We start from the raw sequence: 21503 nt of genomic DNA, 5'->3' as shown, positions 1-21503 counted from the left end.
GGAAGTCTTAAATTCTAGGTGGTACATTGCCTAGATGTAATAAACATTTGTTGTGAAATGGACCTTTTCTTATAAAGGACGAAAGCTATTTTATTTATGTGTGACTTTAAAAACATGCCTGGGATTCAAACAGTTTGTTTGATAAATGGTTCCACAGAACACAACTTATCCACACTGGATCAAGTTTTTTACCAGTTCATTAAATAGACATTTGTGATTGTACAGTATATGCTTATATGAGGTATAGTGAACCTTTTTTATATGAGGTATAATGAACCATTTTTAGTTTTACATTACTATAACGTGAGGACAGCCAGTTTTACATTACTATACCCAGTTCCAAAGAGAAATGTTTAGGTTACCAGATGTCCTTGCAAAATGAAAGATAGACATGTCTTTAATACATTTTTTATATAACGACTATGTAACAGCACAGCACAGTGTTAACAAGAAACAGCTGTTGGGAATATCAACATTTGCCTTAGAGGTGGTGGTGGCGGTGGTGGTAAGGTACTGTACTAAGAACAAAATCCTACTAGAATCAAGAGATTATCTTCCACATATTTAAAAAGTCACATACGAAAAAGGGAGAAAAATCAGCTATATTTCTTTCATATCGTTCCTTTCAAGTGTCCCTCAAGATAATCCTTAAAATAATTCCAAGAAAGGCAAACCCTCTTAACAGTACTCGGATCCGAGTATGTATACTATCTCAGTACAGCTTTACTCCTCCATAAGTACATTTTGTGATTAACAACAGACAGATAATGGTGATTTGCTGGCTTGTTCCCGTTGCTATGACATAGAGATTTTGGAAAATAAACCATTGGAAGTAGTACTGATTCAACTTAAATCAATCAGCACCAAGAAGAATCAATTCTACTATTTAGTGAGCTGGGTCAAAGGCTTAGTCTCTGGTAATCTGAACATGGCCTTTGAGAAGGTAAGTTGTCTATGTACCCATTATTTCTCCATTTGGTAAAGAGTTTCATTCAGTCAGCTCTATTACTTAATGAAATCACAATACCTCTTTTCCATCCTTCTAAATTCTTAATGCAGTTAATGCTTAGGCCCAGTAAAGTTTTTAATATTAAGGAGACTAAGAAAGGCCTACACTACCCTTCGAACCCCCACCCCAAAAATCAGGAATGTGAAAGTTTGAACAATGATCTGATTATTGTGACTTCATTCGGATATATGAAAAAAATATTCGACTCCACTTCTTGAGTTCATTGCTATACTGGGAAGTTCATTGCTGACCATGGGTACAATGTCTCTGATATTTGCAGTTAACTATTTTTCTGTACATAGGTTTACATGACCAGTATACCGATATGCATTGCATTCTGTGCACAAGAAGATGAGTTATACAAAAATATATATTTCTTAATTATTCCATGCATTTTCCAAGACATGTTTACCACATATGCTCTGTGGCAGATTTCTCCAAAGTAAATAAGATCATCTGAACTATGACTTCTTTTTCCCAGATATGAAAACACAGTATCAGTAGTACAGTCTTCAGCAATACTGTTGTTGAGTGATGAGGATGTGATTGGTAAATGATAGTTTTTTTTAACTAAAACTACACTAAAGTTTAGACTTCAATTGCAGCTGATCCCAGGATTTAGGTCCAAACAAGTGATATGTCCTTTGACTGTTGGTGAAGATGTTAAGCAAGGCACATAGTTTTACCCTGTAATGCTCTTATAGATCCGTGGTAATGTCTTAAATCATCTTAAGTCCATCCAGGTTTTTTTTTTTACAATATGCTTAGATAACAACTTAAATAAATAACACAAATATATTTATACATCATATAGACATGTATAGACTACATGCATTTCATATAACTTAAATAATAATTTATATCATATTTACATCCTCCCAGGATAAAACAGAAAGACAGTGGATTAGTTGCACAACACAGGGTTTTCTTTATTATTACGTCCTGCGGTGTTTGCGTGAAAGTGCACAAACACATGAGGTGTTTATCCTTATCCAGCGCCAGTTCATCACGTTGTTGTACTTGGTGAGTGCACGTACATACGTCTGTGAGGTTTTGCACTGTGAGTTCCAGTGCTTGTCATCGATGCCTCGGCAGCCACTCTTAATTGGCTTGCTGTTCTGGCAGGTTGTCTCATAAAAGTATTGCTTCATAGTCGACCGTTTTATCTCAACCTCCGTAAGCACCGAGACCTCATAGCCATGGATGTCCACCGCTGTGGTCTTGTCTGTTACCCAATGGCTCATGCTGTCACAGACAGAGAACTCACCACGATAGCTCTTGTGCTCAGCATAACGCTTCTGCCGTGTCTTATTGCTGCTCTGAGTGTCATGGGCACTCTCAAAGTCATCCATGAGGTACAGTGGTGGAGGCTGCAGAGGTGGCCGCTCACTCAGTAACACTCGTGGTGAGTTGTAGCGCTTATGTTGCCTGAACAGCTCATCAGCCATAGCCCTCTTAGACTGGTAAGCAGATGGGCTGACATGCTGGGGGTATTCTGTATCTGTAGGTACATTAAGGGAAGTGTGCAGAGGAGTATCCTGGTTCCCTTCATCTTGCTTCTGCCGGCTGCGGCTTATGTCAGCCTGCAGCAGCTTGACAATGAGCGTGTTGATGGGGTCCTGTGTGGGCCGCTGCTTATTCATGGCAGTGATAGAGACACAGTAAAGGTACGTGAGAAATATCACGTAAAGAAAGATGGACATCACTAGATTCACCTGTAAGACCTGAGAGAAAGAAAGAAAAATCTTTAGGATCACAACAATTTAAAAAAATGTAAATATAAGATTGTATTTATGATGTTTTTAAAGCTTAATCACAGTAAATGAATCAATCAGTCTTGACACATTGTTTGTGTATAAGTCACACCTCTAATGCTTGCAGCACTTGTATAGTGATGCATGAAAATCACTAATGAAGAATGTAGAAAATTGACATGTAATGACATGCACTAACATTGCATAAGGAGTCTGATTTATTGCAGCAGGTTACATACATTTGGCCCTGTGAAAGCTCTACACATAAATAAATCAAACTAGAGTGAATCTAAAGAAATGCACAAAAATATACCCACTAAAAACAGCATTTACATAAATAAACAAAGAATGTGAAAGGCTAGATATTAGGTGAAAGGCTAGATATTATCTAGATATCAGATATTTGCCAGCCCCACAGTACAGGTTTAGAGGTTGACAGTAGGTGGATTGTTTTGCTAAGACTTTAGGTTTAGGTTTATGCTGATTCTGTGATAGTGCCTGCAATGCTTGGATTCTATGGAACTTTTTGGAGCTTTAAAAGACAAAAATATAAAACAGCTACAAACAGATTTCAGATTCCACCAGTTCTTACACTGAACCCTGGCTTGCCCTACATGATAAGTATGATGGAACTTGCTCTACATTTTTCAGCTTCCCACTCATAGTGCTCACTGAACTTTAACAAACACACAGTTGCCACCTGCTACAATATCACCAAAATCACCACAGCTCTACTAATACGTAGAATCTTAGAGTGGGCCTTAGTGATCTGGGAACACCAGTGGGAGGAAGTACTGTATGTTCTTTGATAATGCACCAGAGAGAAAGCATTGTGGAAAATGGCATTTGTACCTTATGAATATAGTTCACAGGCCCTTTTTTTGCCCTCTATTACAATACCACGGTGACAATACAAAATTACAATACCACGGTGACCTTCTATGGCTGCAACTAAACAGCATCCTATAAGTTTCTGTTCCATTCAGTCCTTCAGGATGATGATTCAGGCCTCTCTCAGGCTCATTTCATATTGTTGGAGTTAAATCAACTTGACCTACCACAATCCCATTTCCAGTTATGATTGACAGAACCCTACATCTGCTAAAACACCATGAGAATATGTCCGTATTATTAATAAAATTAGACTGATATAATGGTACATGAGCTTAACTGGCTGCAAAGATATACTATCATCTATCACAAAACAAATACATAATTTCTTGGCTCACTTATTGCAGAAGGAACACCTCCAGCTCCACATACTGTCTCTACATCAACAGAAGGTCCCATGTCACATCCTGAGATTGACATCCCCCTGAAGCACAGATCCTAAGGATGTTTTTAGTAAAAACAAGCTACCAAACCGTCTCAAGTGAACTCAGGACTGAGTTACTAGAGAGTGCAACTCCACAGTGTACTGGATTTAACTTATTTCAAAGACGTATAAGGTTATGGATGATTACAGCCAGAAAGCCCTTCAACAAGGCCCCATTTGACAGACCACCCACTTCTGTCAGTCTTGATAAAAAAGTTATATTGAAATTCACAAATAAGAGATGTCTGAATACCATAGCTTTAAAGTATTTCTGTTTCCTCAGGTTCCATAAGCTTAAGAGTAGGTTAGAGACTTGAAATTATTTGTTAGAGCAGATAAATGTCTCTAATCGAATAAATAGGAAACTGCCTTCTTCACTACTAGGCAGCACTATAAATACAGAGTAATTGTGTCAATGCCCATTTGCTACTTTAGCCCCTTCATCAGTCATTTTCTGTGACATATGTTAAACAAACAGGTAATCATGAAAATTGACATCTTAATACCTGTAGCCTTAGGGCCCCTGTTAAAACATTCTGACTCTTCTGTTTTTTTGTTTAGGAAATCCATCTGAAGCGGGATTAGGAGATATCACAACACCAAAATCTTACCACAGAAATTAATTATGATACAGCAGATCAGGATGTGCTGGAAGAACAGAGACACTGGCTGGTGGGAGATCCACACTTGTGTGCTGTAGACAACAATCTAGAAGGTCAATGTGCCATTTCTCCAGGAGATTGTTAGTATGAACACACAGAGTTGGCTTCAGGGTATCCAGGTATATCAGATATCATGAAAATGTTACAAGAGCAATACTGGTGGCCAACCTTAGGAAAAGCTGTTACATTCATGCACTCCATTTATTGTCTGTGGTTATATGTCTGTTTTTCTTACACCAATCAGGAGCAGCACTCCTAATTTCATTGTATGCAGGAAAATACAATGACAATAAAGGCATTCTTCTTCTTCTTCCATTTGTCCATAAACTTTGTAAATGTAAACTTTGTAAAATTCCTTCCAGTGGAAATATTACCCACTATTATGGTGGTCATAGGCTTTACTTCCGGCTTTAACATCACTACCCATGATCAGGTTGTTGATGGCTGTTTTCTGTTTGATTTCCTTTCTTTTTTGTAATAATTTACTATAAGGTCCATAAATAAATAATATATGAATACTAAACTATTGCTTTTACAATGAATGTGTAATAAAATAAAATTAAATATAAAATTAAATATATCCTGTGCTTGGGTTTAGTGTAAATCGTAGGTGTTATAAAAAAAATAAATATAGGCTTTTAGCTTGGCAGAATTTATGCCAATCATTTGGGCTAACCCATACATTTGGAAACACACTCCAAATCATTTTAATGCATCAACAGAATAAGTCATGGTGTTAAATAATAGAGTGAGTTGTCAAGATGTTAACACTTAGCTTTACCATTATTATGAGGCTGTTACTGTATACAATTTATTACTTACCTGCTACTGTAAGAATTATTGGATGTATTAATTCATCATTATGAAAGCATTAGTTATGTATTAATATATGTCACATTTTAGTATGACTTCTATTGACATGCTTATTTGCATAATTTCACTGTAGTTAAGAGGACTAATTATAAGTTAAGACAGAGAAATCAGTAGGACTGATAATTATTAAGAGAGTGTTACCAGTTAATTTTGCTGCCATTTTCACATTATTTTTCATACAAGTTTACCATTCACATCAACTACTGAATTTTTTTTTGTTGAGTCGCTAACCTCGTTCAAGCCATTATGAAGGCAGAGCAGATTCACACCTAGTTCTATGCTACAGAAGCATTTTTTACCATAATGACAAGCATATGGTCTTTTGAATATAACTTCTGTTAATTGACTGAGGATGATGCTAAACTCAAGACCTGGGTCCAGTGTCTGAGCTCAACTAATGATGATGGTGAGACACTAAGACAGAAATGTTGAAGGCAGTCAGTGGTTGCAGCTGGTACATCAAAGGGTCTTTTGGTATAAACAGGGCTTGGCAGATTGTCGAGTAATAAAACCAAATACATTTGGGTCCCCCAGTCCTTTGAGAACCTTGTGAGTTATGATGTATGATTATTTGACTCCCACTACCCATACTGTAAATTATAACTTTACCATGTGAACAATTGAAATGAGGCATATATCAAAGAATGGGGTATTCAGAGATCCTACTACCTGTGATGTTTGTTTTGTGTGTTAGATAAAAAATTTTCTGGGGCTGTTAAACAGGGAACAAAACCATTTTAAGAGTGTGCATCCTGCAATAATTAGAATGTTTTAGTTGTGAGGTATTGAATTCCAACTAAAAGGAGGAGATCAAGTAAAAGTGTTAATTTTAGGTTGAAAGGAAAATTATAGTCTGAATAAGACAAAATGTCCATGCGTGTGTGTTTATTCCAATAAAATATCTTTTTTTGTCAAGGTCACCTTACAATCAATAGATCATATAAGTTTGTTATATGATCTATGAGTGTTTTGAGGTGAATGTGAGTTTTTTAGGGTGGTTTCACATTTTAAATGTACTCCTACTGGCTAAATTAGTAACCTATGTCAGTTTAGATTAGAGCAATACAAACAGTACAGTACATAGAGCAAAAGATCTTGCTGATATAAAACTCAATCACTTTGATCATCCACATCAGTAAAATCAATCTCACAGTGATCCATCTGTGTGGCCCAAAACCAATAACATTTTTGCAATGCATTTGTTGAGAACATGGACCTATAAAAAGATATATACATTACAAATTTGCAGTAAAGGGCTAAATGAAGAAAGTATTGCAATTAGCAAAAAGAAAACACACACTTTAGCATTCAATATACAATTACATTTGGTGCAGTAAACCTTAATTTCCAGGAGATTTAATAGACACAATACAAGAATATTGTGAAGTTGATTGAGTTTCAGGTTTGCCCTATAGTTTGGCTTAGTTCTACACACATTTTACAAAATGGAACATACAGCCAACAGCTGTTTTTGATGTAAAAACAATTACTCCCATTGTTTATTTCATGACATTTTTTATTCTTCCATTTTATTCGGTTCAATAATTTATTAATTTTAACCAGATGTTCATCCACAACAAATCACTAATAAACAGCCTATAGTGAGCATGCACACCCCGAACATTGCTTGAACCAGAAGGTTTACAACATTTAACTTAAGTTTGTTCTGATGCACACCCAGATGAACAAGATTGGTTACAAAAAACAGTTTCTAAATTTAAACCTTGCATAAAAAGATCCAGGTTTTATATTGTACAAAAAAAAAACGGTTTTAAATGGTAAAGGTCTCTATTATCCTCCATCCATTCCACAAAACTGGACAATATAACTTTTTTGTTTGGGTAAAATGCTGTTTCAATATGTGCAAAGGGCAAATATGTTTACATGGCCTCTGTAAAAAAGCATTTGTGTGATTAGGTTCACAGTCGTCTTTAGACGTTTTTTTATTTGTGGGCTTGTAAGATTTTAAACCACCAAAAGGTCACTAACAAACCACATAGGTTTGTGTTCATTTTCCCCTGCCCCATTTAAAGACAAGCACATTACTTATAATAATCTAATGCAAAATAATTGGATTAAAATCTTATTCTTAGATATGTTGCTATTAATTTCTTGACCAACATTTGCTACCAGAGTAAAGACTGTCACATTATCACAATGCATAGTGATTCTCCCTCTCACCTGTCATCCTGTTGCATAAGCAGAGCAAATGTAGGCCATGAAAGAGCACAGATGTGCTCAAATGACAGCCTGATTTATACATGTATTAAGTAGGGGGAAGGAACTATTCCAGTAAGACAATGAGGAAGAAGCAGGAAGTTTTGTTTTATTTTAGAACATGAGCAATCAGGTGTGTTTCCTGACCCAGACACTGCTTTTAATCAAACTAGTCACAAAAATCTTGTTTGTGTATATAGATAGATACACTATATAGATAGATACACTAACTGTTGTCTCAGTGAGCTGATGTAAAGTAAATGACGCACATTTTTAGTTTATAAAGGCCCATAACAAATCCTCTCCTATTTCTAATACAATCAGGTTTGCTTATCCTTTGACAGGTTTAGTACGTTCATAGCCATTAAGAGCTTATAGGTCTGCAAAAGTAGGCCAAAAGCCAGGCTGGGAAATGTTTGCTTTGCTACTCTTCTTCCTTGTCATTAATCATAATGTGCATACTGAATGAGGCACAGGCAATTGGTTGTATTTACCTGGTGCTTCACTGAGTCCATTACTCTAGGCAGTGTACTTGCATGATATCTGTTTGCCAAACCACAACAGAGTGTTATGAGCCTCCTTATCGGAACATGAGTACAGTAATTATCACCAGGGTACTGTTGGGAAAGCTCAAACGCATTCTGTCCTATTTTACATAAGGATGGATTTGAATGTCAAATTCTGCATACGTTTTAGAATGATCAACATGGTATAAGCTTCTATGCAACTGTGATTAAATAAAGCAAACAATGATCATCAGGAACAATGTTTCGGTCATAAGATTTTCTGCATTTTAGCTTGCTTGCCTACCAGAAAATCCACAGTGAGTTCCATGCCTTTCACCCTGTGTTTGAACTTTGAGTTGATGCTTTTAAATTTTGATGAGCCGTGAGGTATTTCAAAAGTGCCAACAATGTGTCTTTGATGAGAGAACTTGGTATTATGCAACAAACTGCATACACCAGACAAGTACAGTCGCCCTCGTAGTCACATGTGTGAGGGGTGAATGGCAGCAGGAGTAGCTGCAGGAGTCGACTGATCATCAGCGGATCAAAAGAATGTTGTTCTTAAAGCAGCCTGGCATCTGAACTGGGAGTAGCAAGGGAAAAGTCCAAGCTGTCCAGTCGAATGCTTTGTAGTTCTTCAAAAACACAAGGGAACTGTTGTTAAATAGCTCCTAGGCATACTGCTTAATGACACCAAGAAGTGTTCCAGCTCATGTAATATCAATAGCTACAGGGAGTCAAAAAATGTTTAGTCATGCACAATTGCCGCTCACAAAAATGTCCTTGACAATGGATTTGATCCAAGCAAAGAAAACTTACTAATGTTGACTTATATAACACAAATCTTGTGATACTTTATAAATGCGTGTGCTGCCTGTCTTTATAGTACACACCAGCCAAACCTTAAAAGTCATTACATAACATTACATTTTACATTTTTTGTCATTTTAGATAATCAATCAATGTTTTTGATGGGGTTTTTTAAAAAAATAAATTTAGCATTGCACCAAGAATAATATTAATTAAAGAAATGCAATTGCCTAAGAATATGCACAAATTTGCACATTTAAAAAGCTTATACATTACACTTAATGTGTTACATGATTATTAAAAGTCAAGTATGAAGAAGAAGCACCAGTTCACCTGCACTGCGAAACATTTATTTCAAAATACTTTACTGTATTTTACTACAGTTTATATAATGACATCATTAATTAAATACTATAAACTATTAAGATAACATTTGTCAAATACATTACATACGAAAGTCTTCATCCATGTCATCATATTCTCAGCAATTTAATTAAGAAAAGCATTTATTATAATAACAAAAGAACTATGATTTTCTTTATCGCAAATTCTTTTTAAATTCTATTTTGAAAGAACCTACGTTTAAACATATAACCAGTGTTGGGCAGTAACGCGTAACGCCGGCAGTAACAAATACTCTAACGCGTTACTTTTTTAAATAAAGTAACTCCGTTACCGTTACTATATGATGCGTTACCCGTTACTTTTTTTAAATTAATTAATTTAGACTGAAGTGTAGCCTACAGCCTAACCTGTTTACAACAGTGACGCAATGTAGGATCGGAGGATGCTAATCACTGTAAACACGGAGAAGACGCGCTGTGGGCGTGTTTCCGTTTATTCAAGTATGTGCGGCAGTAATTCCGAAACACATGGGCTATAGCCCGCCCACACTGACAATTGATTGGTTGACTTACCGAAACAGGCCAATCAGGATTGGCCCCCTCCCTCTCTACCGTGCGCTACAAGGTTCGGAGCACATACTTGAATACATGTCTCTGTTGCGCATGCGTGCTCTTGCTCGCTCGCTCTAGATTCCGGGAGATTGTAACTAATTTGCGGGAATCAGGGAGCGGCTATCAATATGCGGGAGACTCCCGCAACATCCGGGATACTTGGGATGTCTGGTTTTGGGTTTGTATAGACCGTAACGCATAAAAGGGCATTAATGGGAACATTAAAGAATGTTCTTTTAAAAAGTTACTTTTAACAGTAACGAGTTACTTTTTGGTGTAAGTAATCAATAACGTAATTGACTTACTTTTTGAATGAAGTAACTAGTAACTGTAACTAGTTGCTATTTTTTAGTAACTAGCACAACACTGCATATAACATATAACAAACATCAATTATGAATTTCCATACTATTGTGTGTTGTTTGCTTTGGGTAGTGCTTGGTTGTAGTGGCTACAGAGGCAGATTTTCATGTAAGATGTAATGTAATGTACTGACAGTGGCCTCAAGTCTGCAGAATCGCTGAATTAACACCCAGAGTTCTAACTAAAGTCCAGCTGGACATAAATGGACATAGTAAGGTTTAATTGAGTGCAGATTTTGCTGAGTGGGGGGTTTTCACTGCCTACGCATGTCCCCTAAGACTTACCACTTACCACTAAGGCTTACCACTATGTGAGCTTTAAACTCCCAGCGGATTGCATTGGGATTAGCCACGGCCTCTTAAACCACACAGTATTATCTGAGCTCTTCATCTTAGTGCATGCTGTTATTGCACAGTTTAGCACTCTGAATGTGTAGAACAGTTTAGTGTAGTTTCACATAAGATGGAAACTGAAAGGTTGTGTAGAAAACACTCAACACTTTTCAGATAATATGAATCCTCTCTCTCCTCTCTCTCTCTCTCTCTCTCTCTCTCTCTCTCACACACACACACACACACACCTCTGTCATTCACTCTTTTGGATATATAATGCATAATGTTATGCTATGTATACAGTCATCCAAACTCCAACAATCCTTGAGACTACAGTCCAGGTCTGAACTGACGAGTGATTAACTGTGTCCAGGTGCTCAACTACCTTCCTTTATTGTGTGCACCCCTGAGGCAAGTACTTTGCGTGTGCAGATGGTTTTCAAGTATAAGGAATTTTAACAATAGAAGGGAATTTGCTTTATTTCATACAAACAAAGACTAGCAACAACATGTAAACTACAGGTGCCAGACTCCAGTTCTGTCTGTCCATGGCAGAATTGAATAGTTTAAGGTTCAACTTCATTTATTACACCAGATACAACTGAGCTCATCACTGAGGCCTTCATTTAAACCATGTTGAGTTATAGAAGGAATCAGAAATCTCCATGACTCCTACACTTAATTGCACTCTGACTCTAATCTTTAAAGCCCATCTACTAGTTGTAGAGAGTCTAATACTTTCATTGTCCCTAAATGTGGTCAAGTACCATGTATGTTCACAGTAAAAGGGCATGTGACTGACACTGGGAAGATTAACCACAGGTCTTGGCAAACACATGAGGATATCTTGTGACGATAGCTTACTCCACACTAACTTCTGTGATGCCATAAGCTTTCTTCAAGTTAATATATCTTTGTCTCCCTGAAAATCTCATTCTCAGAGGGAAATATTTTACACCCTTTGAAGTCCCATTAAGACATAAGAAGGTCTGTCAGGTCCTCTCTGTGATAACAGAACATGCTGTTAAGGAATTAGCAGAAAATCTGAATTGTGACAGAATACAATGAACCGTGTCAATCAAATATGAACAATCAACTCCAATCTGTCATGCTGTCTTTCATAAATAACAAAAGAGAATTTTCCACAACATAGTACCATAAATTTTGGCACCAGAAAGCTGGTACTATGCTTTTCCCATCCATCACCAACTCACAATCCAAAGCATCAGCTTAAAATATCATGATTCCTACTTATACAAGTTTGCCACCAACAAGACCTTATTGTAATTGCTGAGTATCAGCTACAGATACAGAGAAATGCACTGTGTGTATATACTAAACACAAGCTGATATTTTTAAAAGAATACTGTGGTTTAAAAATGCAAAAATGAAAATATTAATGCATTTAGTAAGTCATTATAAATATTTTAATAGTGAAAAAAGTTAATCTGTGCAATTCTTTCATGTTGTATTTAACAGTGGTGAAGACACTGGGCATAATTATCACTATGACCACTTCAGTTGGAGAGAACCTTAAGCAACAGCTAAAAGCCACTGTCTCCTGTCGGCCCAGTTACTTTTTTTTTATGTCCAATGGAAAAACACCTTAACAGTAATAGATCTGCTGTCTAACCACACAGGATTTACAAAGAAGAGCATCTAAACCATAATGCTTTCCAAATATCCAGATGTTCCCATATAGCAGGACCCCCCAAATCTGGATCTATGAGTAGTACCATACAACATCTGGAGAAAGGCAAAAGACAGGAAAGAATGCTTTGTGCACACTTCTTGGTTTACACTCAGAAACCTGTGGAATGCTTTCAGCATACAGACTTGACCTCACAGTCTGTAAAATCACATTAGAATCAAATAGATGGAGAAATCTGCCTCTATATACACACTAAATACACATCTACCCCAGAGCAATGTGTTCATTATAGAATTAGAAGTCTGGTGAGAAGGCTAGAGAATAAATAATTCCCAGGTATTTCTCAAAAGTGTGATCAACAAAGAATTAGTGACATGCACCTGACAAACTGCATGTCTCATCCTGAAGATAATGGACAAAAGGCAGAGGAAAGTTTGCAAGACTCCTGCCTTGAAGCTAATGGACTGGGTGTTTGGAGCACACTTTGAGTGCCTGGTCTTACCAGCAGAGCTCATCACCTCCTATTAACGCAGAGCACAATGCATGTGTGATCACTGTACACTTCCTGCCTGTGCTTGAAATCTTATACTGTATATAATTATTGTCCTTATCTTATGAAAATGTCATTATCTTATATATGAAATAAATCCCAGTTTTTTATTTCACATTTGCTTTTTTGAAGCACATACTGTAGGTTTACTGACCACATGTACATTTGTCTCATAAACAAGTGGTTTTATTTTTTCATTAAAAACACATTCCATCTTGGTAACAAAAGGGCAAAACATAGACGGGGAGTGCTCAGTCAGAAAGTGATTAGTGTTCATATTCGTTGAGGATACCTTTTAAAGGCAAATGAAGGCTGGGATTAAGCTCAGAGCGCCCTCCATTCTACATTGCTGATACTGCTCTGCCAACCAAAATAAAATGAAAGGCGTACAGCAGAAGAAGACAGGAGCAGCAAAATCAGTGACAGATTTTAAAATCCAGGAAAGGATTACCTACCCTGTATTAGATATAGTTACGTTCAAATTTCAATTTAATTCTATACAATGTGTAACATTTAGTGTCTTTACAACACTTTTTATAATAAAATGATTTTTATAATGGAGTAAGTATATTGTCATGAGAACAAACTTGGTATACTCTTTATTTATCTTATATGATTAATAATGTTTATGCCAAATTAAAATGAACCAAAAGAGGGCCTTAGATGTGATAGATGAAACAATTGACGATTGTGCAAACACACTTTAAGCACCTACAATACAGTACATAAATATTTCTGACATGTCTGAAATATTTACACTTCTGTTTTTATCATTTACGATTAGACAATATTTGTCTAGCAGCCACATGAGAGTAAATATTTATACACTACTGACAACTTTACAGCATTTCTCGTTTGTTGAATTTAGGTTTTACTGTTTTAATTGTCTTGTGACCAGCCATGTAGAGGTCTACAAAAATAGAGGATTCAGTATTTTTCACTTTGGTTTGGTATGGCTTCGGTAACAGTATATTATTAAAACATTGAACTTTTCTGATATTTTTTATATTTCAAGTCTACTACCTTTTTCACATAAGGTTAACCATAAACATTATAGTCAGAAAGTGCATCTGTGAAATGTCTTTGCCTGTGAACCAAAACTGCAGTCACAAATTTATATTTTAGTTAAAAAATTATTGGCAGATGCACTTAGCAAAAGCAATTTATAATGGCATTAAAAATCAAATAAGTTGAGGGTTAAATACGATGCCTAGTTACACCAACTAGAACATACCTGCAGTGGATTTCAGGCAGTCACATGAACTCAAAATATTCTGTTCAGCTTAGCAAAAGTTAACCACTCAGCTTCTACTAACCCATGATTTAACATAATCTACTATTGGAAAAGCAAGCCCTAGCCTTAAACCGAGCATTTGATATGAGAATTATTGGGTGTCAGGTTCTTGTGGAATTTCAGAATGAAACATGTTCAGTGTTTTCACTTGATAATTGATGGGTTGGAAATGGAGGGGAAAAATGTCATTTTAAATTATTATTATTACTACTCTCCCAAACAAGTGTTCATGGTGACACTCACACCTATCTCATTCACTAACATCTATACCAGATTAAGAGTTTTTGTGATTTTTTAAATGTTTTTCAATATTTTGTATTCCATCCATGTGACAGTGTTCCTAGCTCAGGACAAGAGTTTGTGTTGTGTTGAATTATATCTGCTTATAGACACTTATTGGTTCTCTAGTATGAATTTTGTATTTTTAATAATATTTGTGTATTTTAATAAGAAACAAGGTACTGTATATACGATGATTAAATTTAAACAGTTAAAAACTGTCAAAGATTAACATTAGTCATGCAACAAGGTTAATAAATCAGATACTCTGACAATATAAGCCTCCATTATTATATAAAAGCATGCATTTTGTGTTTTCATTAATTAATCCTGAAGAATTGTGTGCAAAATACTTTGATCATATGAACATAGGCTAAATTGATTGTTGTTTTGTTCCAGTAGTGTGGAATTGTTCTGACTAACCTTGCATATTTGCTAGCATTATCTGAAGCTGACTGTCCCTAGTAATCAGATAATACAGACTAATTTACCTTGTGCACTGTAAATAGCTGTAAGCAGTATTAACACAAAGACAATTTAACATTGTGGTTTATAACCCCAACAACTGCTGCATACATTTTGTTTTGCAAAACAGCTTTCCGAAAATATGACACAAGTCCCAGACACACAAAGGCACACACACACAATAGAAAAGACAGTTTAGCCTGAAGCTATTCCAAGGTATGTTTGTGTTTGTTGCACCGTTTCCTGTGTTATGATATGCTGTACACTTTATTGATGTAAAGGAAAAAACATTTGCTTATATCACTGAATTGATCTTATAGTGCTGAATTTAAACACAGAAGTCATAGGTGATTATGATCATGTAGGTCTGCATGTCTGCTCATGTAGTTTCTGGGTTTCTTTAGACTCGTAAGTAAATGGTTTTTTTTTTTTCAACATTAATATGAAAAAAGTTGTTTTTTTTTCAAAGAAAACAAACTTATTCTAGAGATGTCACCTTGTACAAATGTCCGAAATTCCCCAAAGCACTTTAAGACTGTCTAGATGGCTTCTCATTTTATTTGATATTCAGTGATCTAACTGTTCCATATATGGTCAAAGATGTGAATTTCCCACAGTATGAATATGGAGACCAAAAAAGCCTGGGGTCACTACTGGGTATAGCTGTTTCGGTATGGCCATGTTTGAGTATGATTTGACCTTTGATAGTCTACATGCAAGTTTCTGGCCAGATCTCAGTTCACATTCTATAGTGACAGGCCAGCTGTGGTCAAGAACTTTCACTGTGCTCAGATCAAGCATCAGTACATAACCAGGTCCCATCAGGTCTGAGAGAGTAAAGTAGCACAGGGCAAATAAACAATATATAGGCATAAGGCATCATAAATCCTTGGCAGTGGTGTTTGAAAGAGCACAGAATTCTCCTTACATATGTACTGATGCTTCTTGGAGATTAACATGTTACATGATTTTGTCATTTGTTACAAATGAGACAGTAGACACTTAAAAAATAATTAGACTAGACCAAACAAAATCAGTTGCTTTATTTAATAGTTAAAGGTGCGAAAGTCTAAAGGTCTGTACTTCTGAAAAATCTAAAGCAATTTTCTGGGTGCTCAATTCAGATTATTCAAATTGCCTTTTGTTCCCGCCTCTGAGGTTGTCAGGCTTTTCTTGAGTAGAAAGCTCCAAGACTGAGATTTCCAATAGTGTCTATACCTTAAAGATATGTGGACTAAAAAGAAAATATCATTTATTAAACTGCAAATGTATTACACTGTAACAAAAAAAACTAGAGAATTTCAAAAAATAAAAACTTAATAGGCTTTGAAAATAAAATAACTATAACGGAATTAGAACTACACATCAAACAAGGGTTATGAATAGTCCTATTTGTATCACTGCTAATTTGGATTAATAACAATATGGCTTCCATCATTATTCACCAGTTTGAAAAATAGCACTTGATCCAGTGCAAAATATAGTTTTGCTTTAAAAAATACATATCAGGCAGTCACAGTTCATTTGCACGCAATTTAGCCGTGAGGTACTACATTACGGTCATAAAATCATAATGTGTGCATGAGTTGAAAACATGCCCGTAGGTTGAAAAATCAGCTGAAATAGTCCTCAATCCAATACTGTTATTGCTGAAGTCTTAACGCCTCACTACTTCTGCTTAACTTAAATTTTAATTACAGCTCTATCTGATCATTAATCTGCTACTGCATGCAACATGTATTGCATTTATGATTCATTTGTGTAGATCTTTATTTGAGTCATTTCACCGAACAGAAAATATAAAATCAAATTTATCCAGCCTTCAGTTTATTGTTAAAATCACCATTGGTACGCTGTATGACTGAGTGGCTGATATAAAGGACTGGATAAGAAAGAACATCTTGATATACAGTGTCTTACACACATCTGATACAAACTTATATAACATATAATCTCCAGCCTTCAACTTCAAACTGGCTGTCTTTCACTTTCTGTCTTCTTCAGCTCAATATAGAAATCATGTTGTCACTGTGATTAAATTCTCACATTATTCATACAAGTAAGACCTTTTCTCTTTAGTCGAATAACTTATACATACATTTGTCACATCTTGACATCACTAGTGCTCTTTACACATCTTGACTTGTTAGTGTTCTACAGACCTCCTGCTTGAAAGTGGAAGATATTGCAAAATGTGCATAATTTAGCTGCTAGATTTCTTACCCACATCAGAACCTGGGAACACATAACCTCTATTATATACAAAATGTTTGGTTTTCTACAGATTATAAATTTTGCATGACCTATACAACATTTTAAGTCAAGCTAAGTCAAGTCAAGAGCATTTATTGCAGCATTTCTCCTGGTTTTAAGATCCTTCTTTGTTTAGAACATATGCCCACACTTCTTACACACCATACAGATAACATAACCTAATTCTATCTTTCTAGTTTGAATTTCCTCTGACCAAATTACTTAATCACAACTATTATTATTGTTGCTGTTGCCACTGTTCTTATGATCCTGTTATTTCCTCTAAGCAATAACTTTTATTATTTGTGTATAAATAAAAGGAGTGTGTGTATTAACACATACACACACTCCTCCCCAAACACAGTGTAGAGGATAGTTAGGGAGGCAAAGATTTTTCTAAACACCATGGTTGAAATTTGCAGTACCAAGTCCCCAAATCTACAATTACATTCACCATCCATTCCAACAAACTGTTTGCAGAAAAATCCTTTCCTTTCATCTAACCACAAATATAAGCACCTGAGGTTTGCTAGACTCTACTGGAATGTGACTAGAACCAGTTATATGGTCCAATGAGACAAAAATAGAACTTTCTGGCAACCAATACTTAAGATGGGTTTGGCATAAAAGATGGCTGATTATACAGAAAAGAACCTAATCTCCACTGCTAAGTATGAAACTCTGGCTGCCTCTCCCCAAAAGCTACAGCTGGGATGTTGCTAGACCCAGCTGTAGTAGGCCAGTTATTCAAAACATATGACACATCCACACAAAAATGGTTCAATGATCACAGAATCTAGCTTTTGATATGGCCACACCAGACCCCTGAGGTAATCCCCATTGTGGCATGTGAAACCATGGAGACCTTGAGAGATTGGAGAAGATGAGTGTTTCAGATGTCTTGCTTTCTGCAAAGCACTTTTGGAATTCTTTTTGACTATATAATAGAATATTATGTATATATATATATATATATATATATATATATATATATATATATATATATATATATATATATATATATATATATATATATATTATATTCTATTATATGGTCAAAAAAAAGAATTCCAAAAATTCCAATTCCAAGAATTCCAACATATATATAAACCTTCTCACCTATCTTTACCAAGTTATGAACTGACTATATACTTATGCAATATTTTCTGATAATACTTGTTTTAAATAAAATCTTCTATATTTCATTTTTACTTTTTCTTCTACTCAAACTTGTTTTATAAAACTACTACGTGTGGATGCTAGAAGTAGGAAAATAACACCAAATACATAACAAGCAAAAATGAGTATTTATTAATTAGCAATTCATTAATTTGCTTTACCGAAGTTATAATAGTAAACAGATTCTCTTCCTAAAATACTTATAATTTAAGATGTATATTGTATATATTCATGTCTATACTGAACAAGATATTTACAAGAACTGTAGGAACATTTCAGCTCTTTACACACGTCTGAGAGTGTTTATAGCCGTGTTAATTTAATGGTATGCGGAAAAACCCTGCTGGTGATGTTTCCTATTTCATTACTTCTCAGTGTAGTACCTGCAAACCATCTACAATTCTCTAAGGATCCTGCAGGTACATTCCCAGTCAAAAACACAGATTAATCTTAAATTACTATAAAAATGTTATACATTCTTACAGAGTTTGGTTAACTACTGTGTGCATTTGGTTATATGTGTTGTATAAGTACATATAGTATCTAATAAAAGCTATTGTTGTTATCAACATCAAATAAAGAAAACATTTGATTTGAAGTAAACATATTAGTTTTTCTTGCATGTACACAAAATGTCAAAACTATAGGTATAAGTCGGTCATATTTCTCATTAGCTAAAAACATTTTCCAATAGTCTGAAACTATTGGTTCAATAAAGTATCAATTACAAAGTCTCACCCTGTCCTCTGTGCTAAATTTCTTCAGTTAATTCTTGAGCAGATGCTTTTTGTGTCAGGTCTATTAAACTCTATTTGACAGATTCCACAGTATGACAAGCCTATACAAGACCGCAGAGAGTGAAAGCCATTGACTCTCTTTCAGTGTATGTGTTAGTGTGGGTATGTGTGTGTGCTATATAACTGCACACAAAACACGAAAACAAAAATTCAATAAAACATTCTTGTAAGGAGATTATCCAGACAACACATACAGTATTACATATTTGAGGGAATTATCCTTTTAGGATTGCTCTGCCACTGTTTCAGAATAAAGCAGAGAGAAAAGTCAGCCCAGCTCCTCAGGCAATGACAGACAATTATTCAAGAAAACACACCGTAAAAACTGCAAGTGTGGAATTAACACCTACTGCGCTGAATGAACTCATTTACTGCACGTGCGCTTACATGAAAACGATACTGTAGGTGTTCATTCACTCCTGGGGAATGTACTGTACAATTATTTATTTATTTATTTATTTATTTATTTATTTATTTATTTATTTATTTATTGTACATTTTGTTGTTCTGACTCACTGCTCCGTTAAATTCCAGGGGGACCACATGCTTTGCATAAACATGCCTGTAATGTATTTCCCATGCATGTCAAACCCACATTTTAAATAGTTTGACTAACTGCATTGCGCATGTGGGTATTTCAAAAGTGTATGTCGAGGGTGGAAAACTACATTCATACAGCGCATACTATTCTGACACACAATGCATAACTAATCTCTTAAATACGACCTACTGATGATCGCGTACTATCTGCACACTGTATTTACGGTGTTTGGATGCGGTTTGGGGCGCAGCCGTACTTTCGGCCCAGTAACTCTATAGTTTTCCACCCAGATTACTGCATATCAGGGAAGGGAAGAAATGAATTTGCCCATACTGGTTTTCAGTTGCCCCTTAGGCTGTACATTGCATTTCAGCTTTTTTCCCCAGCTGCCACATATTAGTAGTTGCAATACATACTGCAAACTTTCTCCTCTAAAGACCGGACGCTGCGGTGTTTTATGCACAGGTCCGTAGAACAATGTAAAAATCTTATTAACGTCAGAATGTACAACAGATTTGTGCGTATCACGATGTTATATATTGAAGAAAAAGAGTTGAAACTAGCAGTTTTTGTCCTGCGCCAGTCGAGTCAAAGTGCAGTTGATCACAGTATCACAGTGTGAACCCTGCTGTCACATAGGCTGTTAAAATGACTAAACTTTACAAAACAAATCTGAATCACACATACCGTAATAAAGGTAACCATAGCATCGGTAGGGTAATATTCAGCAGTCCCGACATTAAGGTGACGGTTTATAAAGGATCCTTTTTGGAAACTTCCCAAATTGTTCAAGACGCACTGTGTCTACTAACGCGCTCAGTGTTCAGTGATATTCCTTTCTCTCTGACTCACTCTATCTCTCACTCACTCTCACTGTGTCTGTCTGTCTCTTACTTCCTTTCCCTGCCATCTCTCTCTCTCTCTCTCTCTCTCTCTCTCTCTCTCTCTCTCTCTCTCTCTCTCTCTCTCTCACACACACACACACACACACACACACACACACACACACACACACACACACACACACACACACACACACACACACATTTATCAGACATACACTAGCAGTAGAAACTTTTTGAGCACTTTGTATACATATTTTTGGTTATATGTGTGAAAAAAAGAGGGGTGGTGGTGTTTAACTTTAATGACCTAGTAATGAGAAAATAAGCAACAGGTAATGTTTTCAGTCTTTTACTGATGTATATATATATATATATATATATATATATATATATATATATATATATATATATATATATATATATATATATATATATATTTGCTTAGTATCAACTCATTGTTCATTATTCATTCATTTTTACTAACTGCTTTATACTGGTCATGGATGATCCAGAGCATATCCTGGGAACAGTAGGAATGAGGTAGGATTACACCCTGCATGGAAGGACAGTCAATCACAGGGCACCATGCACAGACACATTCATTCACTCATTCACACCTAGAGCAATTTAGAGTAGCTGAGCCAACAGCCGGCATGTTTTTTCCCATACAAAAAAACATAGGGAGAACATCTGAAACTCCTCACAGACAGTAACTGGAGCTCAGGATCGACCCAGGGATCTTGGACTGCAAGACACACTACCTGGTTCAGCAAACAAGTGCACTTGCCTTTCATAAAGCATTCATTTACAGCCCCATGACAGTCTGAATGTGTTGAGTCCTTAACTTCAAAG

The 21503-nt window shown here is 35.8% G+C and overlaps 1 protein-coding gene across 1 annotated transcript; it reads right to left on the bottom strand.

The window, feature by feature from the left end:
- Positions 1–379: 379 nt before the first annotated feature.
- On the bottom strand, positions 380–20706 carry ntf3 (neurotrophin 3). Its single transcript, XM_027151110.2, has 2 exons — positions 20494–20706; positions 380–2733 (listed from the first exon to the last, which is right to left on the bottom strand). Exons 1-2 carry the CDS (start codon positions 20509–20511, stop codon positions 1945–1947), a joined length of 807 nt encoding a protein of 268 aa, XP_027006911.1. The 5' UTR covers positions 20512–20706; the 3' UTR covers positions 380–1944.
- Between the last annotated feature and the right edge of the window lie 797 nt (positions 20707–21503).

The sequence above is a fragment of the Tachysurus fulvidraco genome, chromosome 19 (genome assembly GCF_022655615.1).
Source record: "Tachysurus fulvidraco isolate hzauxx_2018 chromosome 19, HZAU_PFXX_2.0, whole genome shotgun sequence".
In the NCBI taxonomy this organism is placed as follows: domain Eukaryota; kingdom Metazoa; phylum Chordata; class Actinopteri; order Siluriformes; family Bagridae; genus Tachysurus; species Tachysurus fulvidraco.
This window is presented reverse-complemented; position numbering and strand designations above follow the sequence as displayed.